Source organism: Apteryx rowi, unplaced genomic scaffold (assembly GCF_003343035.1).
Source record: "Apteryx rowi isolate R43461 unplaced genomic scaffold, aptRow1 scaffold_13, whole genome shotgun sequence".
Classification (NCBI taxonomy): domain Eukaryota; kingdom Metazoa; phylum Chordata; class Aves; order Apterygiformes; family Apterygidae; genus Apteryx; species Apteryx rowi.
Window position 1 is genome coordinate 6264390 of NW_020447530.1, and position 18426 is coordinate 6282815.

At 45.7% G+C, this 18426-nt stretch overlaps 1 protein-coding gene across 1 annotated transcript; it reads left to right on the forward strand.

The window, feature by feature from the left end:
- The first annotated feature begins 5990 nt into the window (after window positions 1-5990).
- DACT1 (dishevelled binding antagonist of beta catenin 1) lies at window positions 5991-8037 on the forward strand. Its single transcript, XM_026056193.1, has one exon. The coding sequence runs from the start codon at window positions 6005-6007 to the stop codon at window positions 7847-7849; it is 1845 nt and encodes a 614-aa protein (XP_025911978.1). The 5' UTR covers window positions 5991-6004; the 3' UTR covers window positions 7850-8037.
- Window positions 8038-18426: the final 10389 nt, after the last annotated feature.

An 18426-nucleotide genomic window follows, 5' to 3' on the forward strand; every position in this document is an offset into this window, starting at 1 on the left:
CCGCTGCGCTTGCCTTGAATGGAAGTTGGAAGCGAGCTGCCGGGCTGTCATCCCGGGAGTGCCCGGGCACGGTCGGGATCGGGCCCCTTAAAACATGGGATGCTTTTGTTGCCCGTGCGCTTTGCAGGCTCGTGCRGGAGGAGATGCAAGGCGGCATGAAGCCGCAGATCATTTTTCAATGGAAATAGCGTGCAGCTGTGCCTGGCGCTCTTTGTGCCTGGCTCAGCATTTGCTTTCACCGAGGGAGAAGTTGGACTGTGTGATTTATTTGCTTGATTTTTTTTCTTCTTCTTCTTTTTTTTTTTTTTGCTTGTTAGCCTTTCGGTTCAGTTAATTTAGGATTATTTCTTTCTTTAAAATATAAAAATAAATGAGCTCGCTGGCTCAGAAAGGATCGGCTGCCAAACAGCCATAGGAAAGTACCGGGAATTATTACTCCAAGATCAGGATTTGTGGTAGCACTTTAATTTGTGCACTTGACATTGCAGATTTGAACCAGATGCAGCGCTCGCTGGGGGAGGGGGGACACTGGTGGCAGTAGGTGGCGCAGTGAGTTACCGCTTGAACCCGTCACCTCCGGCAGCCTGGCTTCTGTCCAGATCCCAGCTTCCATCAGAAATGTGGGAGAAGACTTGGATTGCCCCTCTGGTTCTCCAAGGACGATGTGATGCCAGCGCATCTCTTTCAACAGCCTCTCTAATACTATTAGCGTTCACTTTCCCTTTGCCCGAGGACTGGCCCACCCCAGGGGAGAGGTTGTCCTTCATTTAATGGGTTTAAAGCTAGTCTGGTTATGAGCATCAAAACTCTTTGCAATGAACGCAATAGAGCACCGTTGGGTACCGATCAAATGATGCACTTATGAAAAAGAATAAACCTTCCTCCTGCATCCACCACTCTCCCCAAAGCCAGAACGATTAAAAAGTGTATCAAACTGGTGATGGATAAGCAAAATTATAATACACACAGGGAAACTGATTGCGCTGACCATGGGTTAATGAGTGCCTTACAAAATCATTTCTTATTGCTTATTTTGTACCATCAAATTACCTTCATAAATAGCTTTAAAATTCATCTCACAGCAATTTAATATGATYATAATGGGAGAAGAGGAAGAATTACTCTTCCTTCCTGCTGCAATTGTAAAACTAATGAAAGTACTCTGATCCCAGCTCTGGGAATCTTCCTCTCTATATGGTGGAATATAAGCTTATAATGAGCCACAGAATGAGGCGGTTCCCACACTACAGGCACTTGTTGGCGGAGCTGTTTCAGCCTGTTGTGTTGAACAGATGTGATCTTAGACTAATGTCACCATGGTGGTGGAAGTCCCGTATTGCACTGGCAAAACCATGCTTTCACTGAGCTGGCCTGTTTCATGCGTGCAGGTCTGGCTTTAGTGTATCCTGCAAAACACAGCGTTGTTGGTACAGCCGTGTTCCTGCAAGGAGTGCTATACCAACCTGGTGTATTGGTCTTCCTAAATTGTGGGGAATGCTCCTAGTGTCCAACTGGCTGGAAGAGGTTGGAATGAAGTGCCTGCATAGTTCTTCAGCTAAATATTTGTCCAGAGTGTCTGTCTAGATTTTCAAGGCTTTGTTCTGTGTTTTTTTTTTTTWAATTTCTTTTTTTAAGAACATTGACAAGGTATTTATAGGATGCTCAGATGGAGAAGGCTGATTGCCTTTGGAGCCCCTTCGCCCCTGCCCCGCTGACGGAGCTGATGTTGTTTGTCCTGTTGTTTTCTAGAACTGCTTGAGGAGGAGGGATGCTGGTCTATTAAATCAGTTACAAGAGCTAGATAAGCAAATAAGTGATCTTCGGCTGGACGTGGAAAAAACGACGGATGAGCACCTTGAGACAGACAGTCGTCCAAGTTCAGGTAAGGCCAGTATTCAGCAAAACGGGGCCTCCCGTGGTAACTGGAATTAAACTGCTGGAAAATTTCCATGCTAGAACAGTAAATGTCTATAGCATGCTCACACTGTGATAATTAGTGCCGACTAGGGGAGTTCAGCTACCACTGGAAAGGTTTCTGTCTTTAGAGAACATATTCAGAGGAGTGTTTCAAGCCTAATTAGGTTTTTAGTGTTTGGGGCATTTCTTTTTTTTCAAGGCCCCCCACAAATTAAGTCAAAAAGTTCCAATTCTCCTGCATTTTAGGAAGGAGGTTGCAAGAAAATGATTAAAGGAAGCACCAGCAGTGGGAGAGAGATTTCACAGTTGATCTTACAGCCAGAAGGAAACAGTGAATCAAATAATTTGATCCCCCATGTTTTGAATTTCATTCCATTCTATCTGTGGTGAATGCGATAAGTCATATTTAGCTATGAGGAACCTTCCAGAGAAGCATCTAGACTTGTTCTGAAGACACTAAAAAGGGGAGAATCCACCAACTAATCACTTGCACTGTTAAAGATATTGCTTATTTCTAATTTGAATTTGACTTGTTCCAGCACTGTTTTTATATGCTTTTCTCCCATAGACTAAAGTCTTTTTTAGTACCCCGTGTTTTCTCCTTTTGGAGTTGCTATTTAGCRTAATACCCAACTTTTTTGACGAGCTAAACAGGTCAAGTTCATTAAGTCATTCGTTTTAAGGCATTTTTCCCAGCTCTTAAATAGCTTTATGGCCCCTTTCCAATTTTTAGCTTTGCTTTAAGTGTGCTGGATTCCAGAACTAGACACACCGTTCCAATATCTGCCTTAGCAGTGCCGTATAGACTGGTGAAGTCATTTCCCTACTGCTACTCATTAGTCTCTTTCTACATCCAAGAATCTCATTAGCCTTTTTTGCCATATCATTAAACTTAATTGAGCTGCTTTTCAACGCTGACTAAGTCCTTTTCAGGATTATTGTTTTCCAGGATGCATCCCCATTCTCTAGATATGCCCTGAATTCCTTTRTCCTAGATGTATAATTTAAATCTTATGCTAAAGACTATGCTATTTCACATTTTGCTTTAGCGGACCCAGTCTGCCAGGAAATTAAGTTTTGTATATCTGCTCATTATTTACCATTCTCCTTCTTTTGCATTATCCACRATATTGTATTTACCTCCAGAAGTTTGATGAAAATAATGGATAGCATTGGGCCCAACACTTGGAAAATATTTTTGTAGTCARGTAATAGCAAGAGAGTCTTTGTTGGAAGGTATAATACACTACTAAATGAGTAGGCTGGCAAACGCAGCCTGGATCCGTCTTGCTAAAATCTGAGAAATAACCCCCAACCCCTGTAAAGGTTAAAAAAAAAGTTCAAGATTTCATATGTTAACTAAAGTGCTGCTCTTCTAAGTGCTTTATTTTTAAACTGGATTCTTCATAGTAGTAAGGATATTACTAAATTGTGCACTATTTTTTGGATGACTGAATGAAATCCTATAACTGATTGCRGTACAGTAAGCCAATATAAACATCAACCTGACTGCCTTTCTAGGGGCACAAATGGTAACTTTGTATAGATGGAACTAATATAAATACAAATTCTTATTTTTATAGGGTTTTATGAACTGAGTGATGGAGCTTCTGGATCGCTCTCCAATTCGTCTAACTCAGTCTTCAGTGAGTGTTTATCCAGTTGCCATTCTAGCACTTGCTTTTGCAGCCCTTTGGAGGCAACACTGACTATCTCAGATGGACGCCCTAAATCTGCAGGTATAGTAAAAGCAGGTCGAATACGTCATACTCCAGGAGGTGGCTTTGGCTTTGGAAATACTGCCTCAGGAGTATCTGGCTTGGATTAACCCTTCTTCTTTTCATTTGGTGTGCTGTGCTCTGAAAAGATTCCAGTGCCTATCACGTACGTGTGCCATGGGGCAGGACCATTTCTCTTCCACTCCTCCAGCCCTACGTGCGAATGTGTCACYCTAAACACATGAACGTAACACGTGAAAATATCACAGCTGCACTACCCAGTAGAGGGCAGTGGTACATACACACATAAACACATTGGTTGGCTAATTTCTCGTAATTTCCTTTAGAAAAGCATTTTTACTAAATAACAATAAGGAAAGCTACYGCAACAGCCGTGCAATATAGATGAGCCTTTGTCCTCATTAAAGTGATAGAGTAAGGCGCTAGCTACAGGTTTTACGGGGGCAGGGTGTCTATTAGTCTGTTTGCAGCAGCCCTTCTGTCATTTCTGATGGTCCTCAAGATACAGGTGACCGTGCTGAGGTGTGCTCTGCATTTATATAATATAGACAAATAGCCATCATGAGCGAAGAAAAAGCTGTTTGTCTCTTTGGCAAAGAGTCATTGAATTTCCATTGACACTAGGCCGAAGATGCAAGCCTTAGGGTGTGTGAATGTTAAATAGGAAGACCTCCTCTGTCTGTTGTCCAGAAAGGAGACATAAATAGGGCTGGTGATCAAGCATTATTGGTTGAAGTTGCAGCCGTACTGATTCAAAAGCCTTGGTTCATTCTAGGTTCTGGAGAATGCTCCTAACCATAATATTTCCAATTTCCATTCTGCTCTTCAAGGTTAACTTGATTTTTGTGAATCAAGAACAAAATAATTCAAGTTCTTCTAACCTAGAAGTGGGAAAATACAGCCTTGGATACATTCATTCTGAGATGCTGAGAACTCTAAGTTATCAGAGCAGCTTGAGGTAATTCAGCATTCCCTATTGTAAGGTATATATGATGTACACAAACCATACCTAAGAAGAAAAACATGAACAAGGATTTCCAGCAGATTGTATTGTTCTTTTTTTCTGTATACATCATGAAAATCAAAACTCTTATTAAACATATTGTCCCACTTTTAGAGATGAATTTCACAAAATGGCGTGTTTCAAAGAAGTGTTTTTGGCCACCCTTCCTACCTGTGATACAGAATTTAGGAAATGCAGGAGAACTGTGAGGTTATCTGAAGGAAGTTCCTGTTTCTGTTCTTCCTCTCCTCAAATCCCTGTTCTTCTCCTCCTGCCCTCCCAGCAGCACCATCACTATCAGCTACTTTTATCAAAGTCTGTAGAACCTCTTTGAAATAACTCTCAGTTAAGTGACAAGCATTGAGCATTCAAGTTTGAGTACCCTGGAGGAAGTTTTTGGCCCAATGATAGAAAACAGGACTGCAAGTGATCCGGAAGGGTCATTTAGTTTGTCCCCCTACCCAAAGCAAGATCAACTTGACCTTAGAGAAATAATAATCTTAGGTGCATGGACTGAAGCCCTGCTCCTAAGGTCTCTTGTTTCCTAAGTAAATGCTGCAGCCGTTAAACCTGACTCATGCATCTCGAAAGGCACTGGATTTCTCTTACAGAACTCTCTTTGCAGAGCCAAGGCTACGATGTCAGCTGACTTGACTTGCACTCCTTGTACTTGTATGGAGAGATGAGCCTTTCTCCCATTCTTTAACCCTTTATTGCTCAAAAGGAACATCTATTGTTATTATTAATAACAACAATAAAATTAAATCTGTATTTTTTTTTCCCCCAAGATACACTTGAAAAAATCTGGAAGTGAAACCTGTCAATAAGCTAAAAGCAATTCATAAGTCAACCTGAATTTTCTAAGTTCTGCAGTCTCTTGTTAACATTTTTTGTGTTTCTTTTTGGATTTAGCAAGGTCAAATATCATAGAATTCACACACATTCAAGCCCTCAATGTGTTATACAAGTGTCTGTGTAACCATGAGAGACCATTATAGACTTCTGAGTGGCTTAGGTGTGAAATAGGAAGCCCTTTACAATCTAGGCACAATATTAGAACAAATATAAATGCTCTCATTTGGGCTGTGATTTTTATCTTTTCACCTATGTAGTTATATTGGGGCAAATCCTACATAGATAGACCCCTAGAAAAAGAGTGATATGTTTATATCGGTTGAGCTGTGTCCCTAGTTGCACCATTTGAATAGCATTGCTGCAGTTAAAACAGTACGCCGTACGTGTGAACGAGACCAGAGTCTTTGACAGCATGTGAAAAACATAGCAGAATTATCGCCAGCAGGATCTCTAAACTCTTCTAAAATGCCTTTCAGATCTCATAGGCTGGATGGATTATAATAAGGAAGGCCAACATGAGGACCAGACTGCAGGCTCTGTCTGTTGCTCTTTGTCCACACCGCACTCAAATTCCCTCGATGTCGTTGCAGATGTACATCCAAAATACCAGTGTGATCTGGTGTCTAAAAACGGGAATGACATCTACCGGTACCCCAGCCCACTCCACGCGGTCGCTGTGCAGAGCCCCATGTTTCTTCTCCCGGTGACTGAAAACCCCCAGCGAGAAGAGGAGAGACTTGGCTGCGATATTAGCGACGTTTGCGTYGGATCCGAAACAGACTCAGGAAAAGCAGCCAATACCTTTCTCCCGCAGGGCTCCTGGCCCGCGCCGTGCCCTTCCGCCACCAAGAGGATAGATGGTTACATCTTAAGCCTGGTTCAGAAAAAGACTCATGCCGTAAGGACTAACAAACCAAGGACAAGTCTCAACGCTGACCCCACCAAAGGGATTTTGAGGCACGGAAGCATGTGTGTCCGACAGTCCGCAGCGGTGGTTTCACATACTAACGTTGTGAACCTGAAGAACTCGAAGCAAGCGTGCTTGCATTCCAGCGGGACAACCGCTTTGGACAACACGGCGTTCTCCCCGTTAAAGCAGAGGCCGAAGGAGCCGAGTGGCGAGCAGCTGGAGAGTAGAAAGATGCCTTCGCCGGCCGCTTTCCCACCCAGCGCGGTGAGCGAGCTTCAAAGCAAACACCTGCCGCGCGGTGTCAAACCGGCGCCTCCAGAGCTAAATCGGAATGCGGTACCTCCAACGGGGGACATCCCCAAGGAGAACGGCCAGCTCTTTGCTACGTCTCCTAAAGAGAGCCCGGGCAAGCCGGTGGTATCGCAGCYGGAGAATAAAGTGAGTCAGCCTCCCAAAAAAATACTGCTGAAGAGCAGCTTGCAGGTGGCTCACTCCACGTCTCCTGCCGTTGAGGAGAGGCCTCCACTGGATTTCAAAAGCGAGGGCTCTTCCTCACAGAGCCTAGACGATGGGTTGCTGGTGAATGCCCAGTACATACCGGCCCAGCAGCAAAGCATCAAGCTTCACAAAGGCACCAAAAACGTCAAGATTTTGAAAAGCTCCACCCTGAAACACAGGCCCCACCTTGTCAACGTGCTAGAAAACGGCTCTCAGACCTTGAGGGAGAAAGCCAAGCCGGTCGGCAAGAAATGTCGCTTTCCTGATGAACTGGATACAAATAGGAAACTGAAAAAGCCCTCTTCAAGGGGGAAGAGAGGCGGCGGTCTGCAGGCAGAGTCCAGCCTCCAAAGCAGGCAGGCCGGCCTACATAAGCCTGTCGTCAGGTCCCACGGGCACGGCCGAGAGGTCGTGGTCGCCAAGCCTAAACACAAGCGGGGTGACTATCGCCGGTGGAAGTCGTCGGCAGAGATCTCCTACGAGGAGGCCCTGCGGCGGGCCAGGAGGAGCCGCAGGGAAGGCGTGGGCGTCTACTCGCAAGTTCCCCTGCCTTATGTCAGCCCTTACGCCTACGTAGCTAGTGACTCGGAGTACTCGGCGGAGTGCGAGTCTCTGTTCCACTCCACCGTGGTGGACACGAGCGAGGACGAGCAGAGCAATTACACCACGAACTGCTTTGGAGACAGCGAGTCGAGCTTGAGCGAGGTGGAGTTCGTAGGGGAGAGCACAACCACCAGCGACTCGGATGAAAGCGGGGGTCTCATTTGGTCTCAGTTTGTCCAGACTCTCCCGATCCAAACGGTCACAGCTCCAGAGCTGCATGAAAATGCGGCAAAGGCCTTTGTCAAAATCAAAGCCTCCCATAACCTCAAGAAGAAAATCCTTCGCTTTCGGTCAGGCTCTCTGAAGCTGATGACAACTGTCTAGTGAAGTGACTTGGTGGAATGTATCTGTTCCTGCTTTTGGAAGCAAGGTGCTTTTGTGTACATATTTTCACAGATTTTTTTTTTTTATACAAATATTTAAAACTTAAGGTAAATTATGTCACTTGTCTTCAGAACTTGGGTGGATACTAGTGCCTTTTAAGTGGAAATAAAAGACAATTATACTCGTTTTAAAAAAATAACACTGCCATTTCAGTGGTGAACAGCCTCCAGTGCATAGTATCAGAGGGCTTTGAAGAAAAAGCTAATGTTCCCGAGAATGAATATTCCTAGTTTTTCAGTTCTGGGTCTTTTACAGGATATCAACAGCGTAAGGTCATAAGTTTTTAGGGGAACAGAGGGAGGGAGTGTGGGTGGTCTTAATGTTTTTGCTTGTCCCTTTCTGCTGCTCCTGTTGCCACATCTTGAACTTGTTCCTCCTGACAGTCTGGCCTGTTTTCCTCTTGCTGATTCTCTTCTTGAAACTTGCCCCTGTCCTCCCTCAACCTTCTCCCGCAAGGAAAGGGCTCCTGTTCAGTCTGTCTCTAAGGTTAAATTGCCTTCTCTGGAGTGYGCTCCGCTCCTGTTTCCTGGGAGTCCCAGTGCGGACTGTGGTGTTGTTCAGAATAAACTGTTGGAGCAGCTGACCAAGGCTTAGTAACTTCAGTATATTGTGTAAAACTGCTTTTTTTTTTAAAAAAAAACCACATATGCATGTCACGTGCATGAGTATCAGTAGTTTTAATATTCCTGTTGATGTCCAATTTACTGTACATCACCAATGGCTGTTTTTATATATATCATTGTGTAAATTAATATAATACATCATATGCTGTAATAAACAGTCTGTTTTAATAGTTTTTARAAGTTTGTTACATTGGTGCAGACCCAGTCAATGGTTTTATATCAATGTTGTCACCACTTAGGTGTCTCTTTAATGTGGCCTGTTAACATTCCCTGGAATTTAGTCATGCAGGAAATGGAGCAAGTTTAAAATGTTGCTGTGGCTTGTGCTTGAGGGAACTAGATAGTCATGGCTCCTCTTGTTTTTCTAGTAACATTTTTTAACGGCGAGATGGGATTTAGGAGCTGAGAGATATCTTCAGGTTGTTGCTTATGGGCAGCTCATGTTTCGGAGCAGATGGAAAYGTAATATTAATCCTCCTTGCAAGCAGGGTGCTTGCAGACTTTGGTTGGGACAACTGAGGGGCAGATGGTAGGTTTCTATAACCAAACAGATCTGTGCAATGCAGCAGGTGCCTCCTGAAACAACCAGTAAATGAATCCCTCAAAGCCGTATGCTCTGGGAGCTGGGCTGGGTAGAGCAGAGTGTAGACTTGCTCTCCTTCATGCCCACTGCAGGCATGGTAGCTGGCTGAATCACAACCCCGACAAGGTTATGGGAAAGAAGTGGCAATTGTGTCACCCCCTGGTCTCTATCTCAGTTTCTCTCTCTCCCTAGGACTGGAGGTGAGTCTCTACCAGCAAAGGAGAAAGAAGTTAGCCAGAGACAGCACTGCTTCCCTTTGCAGCAGCAGCTTGGAAGGTTATCCCGGTGGGAAGGCTGGAGGTTTATGGCAGGCATGTCTGATGGAGCAGGCCCAGAGGATGGGCTGGTCTCTGCAGGTTCACCTTCTGCTCTGGCATCCATGAGGAGGTGTTGCTCTTCTGCTCACCTCAGTCTTGCGGGTCTCTGGATGCTCCTTGATCCTGTCCAGTATTTGTCAATGTAGTGGAGAAGGAGAAGAAAGGGTGCTTGGTTCATCCAGTCCTGTAGCTAGTTGGCTGCTGTTCTTCTGCAGATTGCTTTCCTCGCTTTCACTGTGTCATCATGGTGATGGCTGAAGTTTAACTCTTGCACAGCACTGGGTGGAGCTCATTCCTGATATGAAAACCTACATTTCTCCTCTTCCCTCCAGTATTAGATATATGCAACATGTACAGCTGAGATGGGTGCTGTGATCGGTAGGAATTTCAGGGTTGTRTGTGGAAAAGCAGGTCAGCAGCCCATCTATTTCCTAGCAAGGTCTACTTAGTAGACTCYTTCCTTTGTGGGTTGCTCAGTGTCCTTCCTGTTGTTACCCACCTGGGAGGTGGAACAGTTCTTTCTCAGGCTTCCTTGCATTGCAAATGTGGGAAGAAGAGAATCCACCTAGAATTAAATATCCCTGCATGTAGCTTCTGAGATTGTGGTAACACTTGTTAGTGGTGGGTTTTATCTTTTAATCTTCACATTRCAGTGAATCCCTTCCTATAAAATTTCTCTCCTATATTTTTCCTCCTTTTTAATGGAGGAACATCAGTTTCTGTAAGGGGTCATGTGATATGATCAGAAGATTCTGGATCCAGTGACCCAGAAAGTCCTTACAATCCCATTACCCATGATATAGCAAAAGCTGTAGCTCACCCTAGCTGTTCTTAACTCTCCCATTGCTTTACTTATGGAAGGGCATGTTTCACTAATGCTTATCTGTCTATATCTACACACACACACACACACACACATATATACATATATATATATTTAAAAATATAGAATAATTCCTCCAAGAATTGCTGGGCATTAGCTGCCACTACGGAGAGGGGAGAGCAGAAATGTGTATTGTTAAACAGGGCATTACTGAGGCTGTTTGGTAGCTTAATACTTTCCCATTAATAACTGATGGGTGTTATATCAAACAAAGGGAATGTCAAGAAGCTTGTCAAAGCTAGTAGCTTCTTTCCAAGAATGTCTCTTAATCATGCCACATGATCTCTCTTTGAGCGAGACAAACACGTGCAAATCCCTGTAAATCTCCCTCAGAGGTGTAGCAGAATAATAGAGAGGGTCTACAGAAGTGCACTCAGTCTCTGTGGCCGTGAAGGAATTGCTACTGGGAAGACAAACTGTCTGGGGGCTTTGGAATGATGAGTTTTTATTGCAGCGCTGTAGCATATTGTCTCTTACCAGCTGAAGGAGGCCGGTTTCCAAAGTGAGCTGCTGAATAGTTACTTTTTAGATAACTAAATAAAAGAGAAAAGAAGAAGAAAATAACCACCCAAATATCGCTGAGACTGTATCAGCTGCAACCACCACGTTCTGCAGTGCTCCTATGGAACAGCTTAATACCAGATGGGGAAAGGCGCTGATGTTATCTCCGTCTTAATTGCATCTGAGTCATTTCAGTTTGGGGAAGGAATTTTCCTTTTCTTATGGGATTTAGGTAAGCATCCAGAATCCTTTAGCTAGGCCTAGGTTTTTCCCTTTTGGCCTCCCCCCCGCCTTTTTTTTATAAAATAAAAGATCTTACAGTGCTGGAAAAGCACTTGGTATGATCCCAGTGCACAGCCTATATTCTCTTCTCTGGCTCTGATTTAGGAAACACAGCTATGTTAGTAATGTTTTGCGATGTTAGGTCGAAAAACATCTGCTAATCTTGGAGACCAGTTAAATATTTGGCACTTCTTTAAGATACCTGGCTTTCCACCTCCACAGTCTGAGTTCTTGCCAATATATTTTTCATAATGTTCACGTTTTAATTATCCCCAGTGTTTATGGTAGTCTTTGGAAGTTTGGAGCTGAAATATTTGTCTTTGGTGCACGGGGGCCTATTTCAAGGTGGAGGCAGGTGCTGGCGGGAGGTTTGGGATTATTTTCCCCTGTGCTCCATATATAACYGAGCTCAGCAAAGTACTGAAGGACATGCATAACTTGAAGAACAAGAGCAGTCCCCTCCAGCTGGATTCCTTGCGATTCAGGTTATATAGTGCAGATGTCCATCTCTGAGGTACCTTCTCCCCCAGCGCGGGAATCAGCATCACGTACACTCCGGGGCGCTGTCATTCGAAGCGGGGAGAGCGGTAACTGGGCTGTCTGCTTTCCAGCAGGCTTTTTGGGACTGTCTCCCTCTCTGTGACCCCAGTCACCAGCTGCAGGTCAGCGGATCGCAAAGCGAGCTGTGTCTGGCGTGCGTGGGGGGTCAGACGGAGGTCCTGGCGTTGCGCCGAGACATCCCAACTGCACGGGGCCCCTTTTGCGGACCTCACACTTGTCGTGAGAAACGCGACGTGTCTGTGGCACAAGGATTTGGGACAGCTGGGGCTGAAGGAAGATGGCAACAGAGAGCCCCAGAAATGGAGTGGTCTGATCCTGATTCATCTGTATYTCCAGGAGAGGTGGAAAGGAGGAGGTGTTTAGTGCCTAGCATGGTAAGAGGGACTTGGCTAAACAGAGTCCTCTGAGGGATTCAGCCTCATTTTTTCCAGCACTATTTAAATGGCCAAGGCTGCTTTTTCAGCATCTCCAGTTGCTGAAGTGCTTTAACCATCTGGTCAGGTCCTGCAAGAGCCTTATTGGGATGAGTGATAAGCTCCAGTCCCCCGGGTCTGATTTTTCCCTTCCACAGTGCAAACTCTCCTTGTAGAGAGCTTTCAYGTCCCAGTCCTCTGCAGCTTTCCCCATCCTGGGGCTTCGGAGGGAATCTGTCCATCTTTCTAGCTTTTCTTTTGGCCTGGGGTTCATCCTGGACAAGGACTTGCGACAGATTCTCCACAACAGAGTCCTATGCCTTTGCACACCCCAAAATCTATTTGTTTGCTGGCTCTGAGAAAGTTCAGGAGCTCCTCAGGTGGCAGGCTGCAAAGCAGTCTCTGGGGGACCTGCATCCCTTTTTGCTAGGAAGGACAGTGAAGGTTTTTATTAGCTGTGATCTTCCACCCAGCAGACGACTCATCATACCAGGCATGGCTTGCCTCCAGCATGTGATTTTTTACACAGGAGGGAACAAGGACACTAAAATTTTGAAGAAACAGAAACAGGTAAGGACATTTTAAATAGCTGACTTTGACATCTAGTAAATACCTTTGGAGCAACTAACCATAATACGCACAACCGAGCTGCTAGTACAAAAAAATGAACCATTCTCAACTCTTTGCAACGTAAAGCAAAATGCACTTTTCCAGTTCCTGTGCACCATGCAGAGTGGACACCAAGATTGCAAATCAGTGGAAACAATTTGCAAAGCCCAGGTCTGTCCTTCAAACCTGTTTTTTCCCTTGTGTAGCATGATCTTTTTTTAAGACGAAACATTATAGATTGAGCACTGCAGTGAAAAGCAGTTGCTCTGGGGTTTAACAATCCCTAAATGCTAGAACGAGGGGAAACATATGGAAACAAGTAGATCAGTTTAAAAGGAATAATAGAAAGTACTTCTTTTACACAAGTGGTGAACTTTTGGAATTTGTTGCCACAGGAAGTGGTGGGGCAGATATCATATCAGCAGGTTCAAAGAGGTTAGACAAATTCATAGATAACAGGTAGTATAGTGAATAGGGAGGGATGATATGTGCTCTACTATCCCCAGTCCAATGACTGCGGATGCTGGGAGGAGTGCAGGGTGAATGGACTGCAGATAATGGCCAGGCTTGTGTGCTCACCCAAAAGATGATCTTTCCTGACGCTGCTGAGGCACCGTTAGCTGGAGGAGATGCACCATTGCACTGACCCTGGAGACCTTTTCATACATTCCTGTGATCTTGGTGTAGCTAATGTGAAGCTACACATTTTAAGTGCAGCTTCAAGCGAAGACTTGATGACCTCCAGCCCAAAGAAACAGTTAGAATGACAGAGCAGTGGGCATCTAGTGCACTCTGTGTTGGGACTTTAGGAATTTTTCTCTCCCTCTGACTGTGTCTAAATTAGTGCTATCCTTTGGAACAACAGTGCGGTTTGGAAGTGAATCCCTTCATAGTCCCCACTTACCGCACACTGGTTTGGACAGCAGAGCCATTTTGGTGCATGCGAACTAGACATCTTTTGGGACACTAATGCAGATGCGCCATTCCAGCGCCACAGCACATGTGCTCCTACCTGGGTTGGGGAGGTGAGAGCCTGAACCAGTGACGGATCCCTAGAACAGCTTCCAGCGCAAATGCGGTGGAGACACTTGATCCAAATGATGTTGGGGACCAGACTCTATYTAGGCTGAAGTAAACACCTGAACTCAGTATATTGTACTTGTGGGGACCTCAGTTTGGATCTGCTCCTGTCGTCCCAAATAACTTGTTAATGTAAACAGAGCCTCTAAATTAATGGCTTTTCTTTCCATGCTGTATTTCTTTAAGATTAATAAAATATATTAACATTAATAACTTGGTTTCACTGAGCCAAGACCTGAAAATCTGGCTTTGTTTTTTTTAAAGGAGTTGGAATTGAAAGTCTCTGGAATGAAGATGTTCATGACAATACTGAAGGAAAATCTGTATAATTTGGGGTCAGATCTCATGATGCAATAGTTTTGCAAACAAATAAGTGTTTTTCCCTCCCAAAATGTTCAAATCTTCTGTGGTCTAGGACAGGAGACTGGAAATTAGGAATGATCTATACTCGCTACCTTGTGACAGATATGCTCCCTGCATCACCATGCACTGTAAGTGTTGTGTCTTCAGAAATGGGATTTTCTGGATAAGGTAGGAGGGGAAGCATGAGGTACGGAGAGGAGAAAGACCTAATCAATCTTAATCTCTGAAGTACTCATGCAGGAAGTGCTTAAAGCATGTGATAAAGCCCATTCTGACTCAGCGAAGCATTTCAGCGCATGCTTCGGATACTTCGTGGTTAGGGGTGAATTAAGCACATGCTCAGGAGTGCTGGTGGATCAAGATCTCTAAGCCTGTCTTTGCAAGCATCCTGATGAAATGTCTGTTTGTGCAAGCTGTCCCAGTGACTTCTCTTGGCTAATGCTGGAAGGACTCCCTGCTGGCATCGGGCTTCAGAGTCAGATCCTGTATGGAGAAACTTGTTGCAAACTGATCATCTGAACTTGGGAGAAATAATACTTYAAGTCTGTGCCTTAAGCAATAATAGAAAGAAATAGTAAGAGATGCATTTGTTTTTTTTTGTGTGTTTGAGGTGACCAAGCTAAAATGCTTAGAGGTAAGTAAGAGTGAAAGTGCTCATGCTCTGCATCGATAGCAGATGTTCATGTGAGCCCCAGGAACAGCACCTGAGGAAGAGGCAGAATAACCCTTTCTTCATCACTTCCTTCCCTTGGACGTCCAGGTAGAGCTGGGAGATTGATCCAGGTAGGCACCAAACCAGTAGTGCCTGGCTGGTGATGGGTGGTGGTTGCTCTGACCCCCCTGGTGAGCTCCAGGGCACACCACCATTCATGTGCCTGGGCAATCTTGTCAAGTCCCAGTTTTGGGAGTGGGATTAGCACCAAAACAGTGGGGTTTCTGGGTGGCCCAGACCTCCGGGTCTAACAGAGCTCAGAAAGGTAGAGAGGGTGGCTTTGCCTGGTTTCAAGGAAAGCTGCTTCCTTTCAGGGTAAACTTCCTCAACCAAGGAAACAATAGAAGGCAGGGGAAGGGTTAAAGGTTTGTCTTCTCTTCCCAGACACATTATTTACAGTGGGTTGGTTTCCTTTTGGAAGGGCCCACTGTAAAAGGAGACGTTTCCAGCATTTCTGCGGGCTAGACCTATATCACATTACAGTGTTCATTCCTGGACTCTCGGCTGACACCATTTCCTGAGGTTGCTCTTCTCTCGGGAAGGAGAACTCAGGAAAGAGTAGGAGGTCACTGAAAATCCAGAGCCTTGGAAGGCAAAAGCACAGCGATGCCCTTTTCTTTCTAGACAGAAGGCCAGTCCTTAATGCTGTGTCATGATCCGTGTCTCCTGGTGCAGGGTAAGGCTGGGAAAGGAGTGGGAGAGGAAATCCATCAGGTTTGATAAGAGACTAGTCTGTAAATCCTGTTGGAGCAGCTTGCAAGGTCCATGGCAGGACACAGGAGGAGTGCCTGACCACGTCGCGCGAGCAGTCGTCTCGCCTCGTGGCCAATGAGGTCAAGGGCAGTGTCGGCTAGTGACCTGGATATCCAAATCAGTGCTATTGCTTAAGCAACCTTCATGCCTCCAGGCCATTGCAGACACCATATTCATCCTGGTAAGTATTTCTTTCATTTTTTTTTCCCCTTCTTAATGAAATAAATTGTGGCTTGGCATTAACACACAGGTGCTTGATGAAACTGAAGTCCTGGCTTGTTTCTCCTGTCAAACACCTCATGATAGTGTTTTCCTTGATGTTCAGTTGCTTAGAAAAGAGGGAAACTATCCCCTTCTCATCTGCAACATGTCCATGTTTTACAGGAATCCCCCGGCAGGCACGTATGGAACAATGCATCAAATAACACACCACCGTGCTGGAACGCCCCCCCGAAGCAACCCCGTATCTGCACAGTCCACAGCTACCCCAAGATATTTTTCCAGCAGGGATATCCAAATCAGTGCCAGACCAGGGGGCTGATTGGAGTCTGCCACCGGAGGCCTTCGGTGCTTAGGATGAAGCTGCTCCGCAGCAGGCGACCGGGGAGGAGGCTGGTGGCAGGTCGAGCCTGGGGTGAGAGGAGCAGCAGGGCACTCTGCCGGGGAGAGCAGAGCCAACTTGTTCTCCCTCTCTTCCCCTCAAATTTCATTTCCTCACCCATGGGATTTGGGGGCTAAGTACTGGTTATATGTGTACGAGGAGGGGCTGATTTGTGGCTGCCCAGCCTTGCTGCCCTGCTGAGGCTCTGTTTTCGCCCYGGCAGCCTGCTCCAGTTAGAGATGATGAGGCTTTGCTGCAGGCTCCGATTCCTGCTGCCTTGGGCAAATCTGAGAGCCTTGGACCGATGCCTGGGAGCAAAGCTGGAGCTGGGGTGGATGCAGAGCTGCTGGACCCTGTCTCTTCCCCTCCCTGCCTCTCCCTGTCCTGCCTTTTCCTGATTTGCCATGGTTAATGGGATAGACAGAGGGCTTCAGTTTTGCATTTTGTATCTGAGGAAAACCCAGAGTTTGCTTTTAGAGGAGTTTCATCAGCTCAGCCCTTCCCTTCTCCCACTCGGTGCCCGAGCAGCGCACCAGGTACCACCTCTCTGGAGTGCGGTAGTGTCTCTGGGACCAAGCGCTGGAAGGAAGCACCCTCAGAAATGTTTATTTTTACTGTTAAATAATAAGCTTCTTTCCCCCCCCCCCCCTTTGCCTTCAGTTCTGCCATGGGGATAGTGGCCTCTGCTGTGGTCTCCCCTGCTTTCTTTTTCCTGTTTTGATCTCTGACAAGACTTGCTGCCCTTGAAGGMCAGGGTTAGCCCAGAAGGTTTTTGTTGCTGAGCCACTGACTTGYGATTCAGAGTATGTGTCTTCCTCCAGGTGCTGCTGCAGACTCCCGCCATCACCCCGGGTAGGTCGCCCAGGCTCAGGTGCATACGGGGTTTTGGAAATCAAGCTGCTGTTCAGGTGTCTGCTTTCTCAAGGAGGTACATGGGGGAATCTTCCTTTGGTGATCTGTGGGTACGTGCATATGTGGGTTTGGTGCAAAAGAAGCGGATGTGCAGGGTTCAGCAGTCAGTGCTCAGACCAGATGTCCACAGTGKGTACTTTGCACGGGGGCAGGGGTTAATTTTAGAGAGGCCTGCTCTGGTCCCATGGACTGAATGCCCGCTAGAGCACATTACGTGGGCTTCTGGATTACATCTCCTGATTTGGCATCATGTGAAAGGGATCCAGTTTTCACACTATGAGACTGCTGTACAGCATGAAACAGAGTGTGGAAAGTGGACGTGGCTGAGAGATTCACCTCAAAAGCACCTCCCTGACTGGGACTAAATCAGTAATGTGGACGCTCTGAACCTTGCTCCCTTTGCTACTCTTCACCAGTAAAGCAGGGAGTGTTTAACGTTCGTTCTCTGTCTTGCTGATTCTGATCGCAGGTCACTCAGCTGTGGGGGTGATCCTCATGACTTCAGGGCACAGCACTTAGTCTCTGGGCTAAGTCCCTTATACAAGCACGAACTCAGCAATGGATTTCATATCTGGAGAAAGGTGAGCAGGGAGCTGAGCTTTCTTTTTGATGTGTTTCTCCCCCCTCACCTTATTAACTTCTCAACACAAATGTCATGATATGAACAGGAAAGACAGCAAAAGAAGTGAAAATAATAAATCACCATTTCTAAAGTATAGTGCAAAGTCAATGCTTTCACATGRGGGGAAAATAAAAGGCCATTCATCCTACTGGAGAACCCTCAATGATATTAATCTAAAAACCTAAATAACTCACTGATCTACAATTAATGGGGGTAACAGTACGGATGAGGGGAAGTAGAAAGCTGTGAAGCTGGACAAAATGTAACAGGTCCTTTCAGGAGAAGCTGCTCGCTTTGGCTGCCAGATCCTTCTTGTTCCTGTTGATTGATTCTGTGAGACCGTTTTCCTGGTGGTCACGGCTGCTTTCAGAAACCACTTATGGTGTGCTGATGAAAAGGCCAGCTTTGTGAGTAAACATCCTAATAAGCAGGTCTTGACAGATGGTTTGTTGCTGAAGCCCCGCGTAACCTTACAGCTGCTGTTGGTGTCTCCAACAGATGTTTCCCTGGAGAACTTCCCCTCAGCATGCTCCAAAGCTCTCCACTTTCACAGCACTCCCAGCTGCAGTCAAAGCAGAAGCCTCGGTGCCTGCTTGACACATTGCTCGTATGGCTTTTGGTACAACAGAGACCTCTGGAAAGGCAATTCTCACAGCGTTGATAAAAATGACCTGGTGGAGTCTATTGGTGATGCTGAGCAGG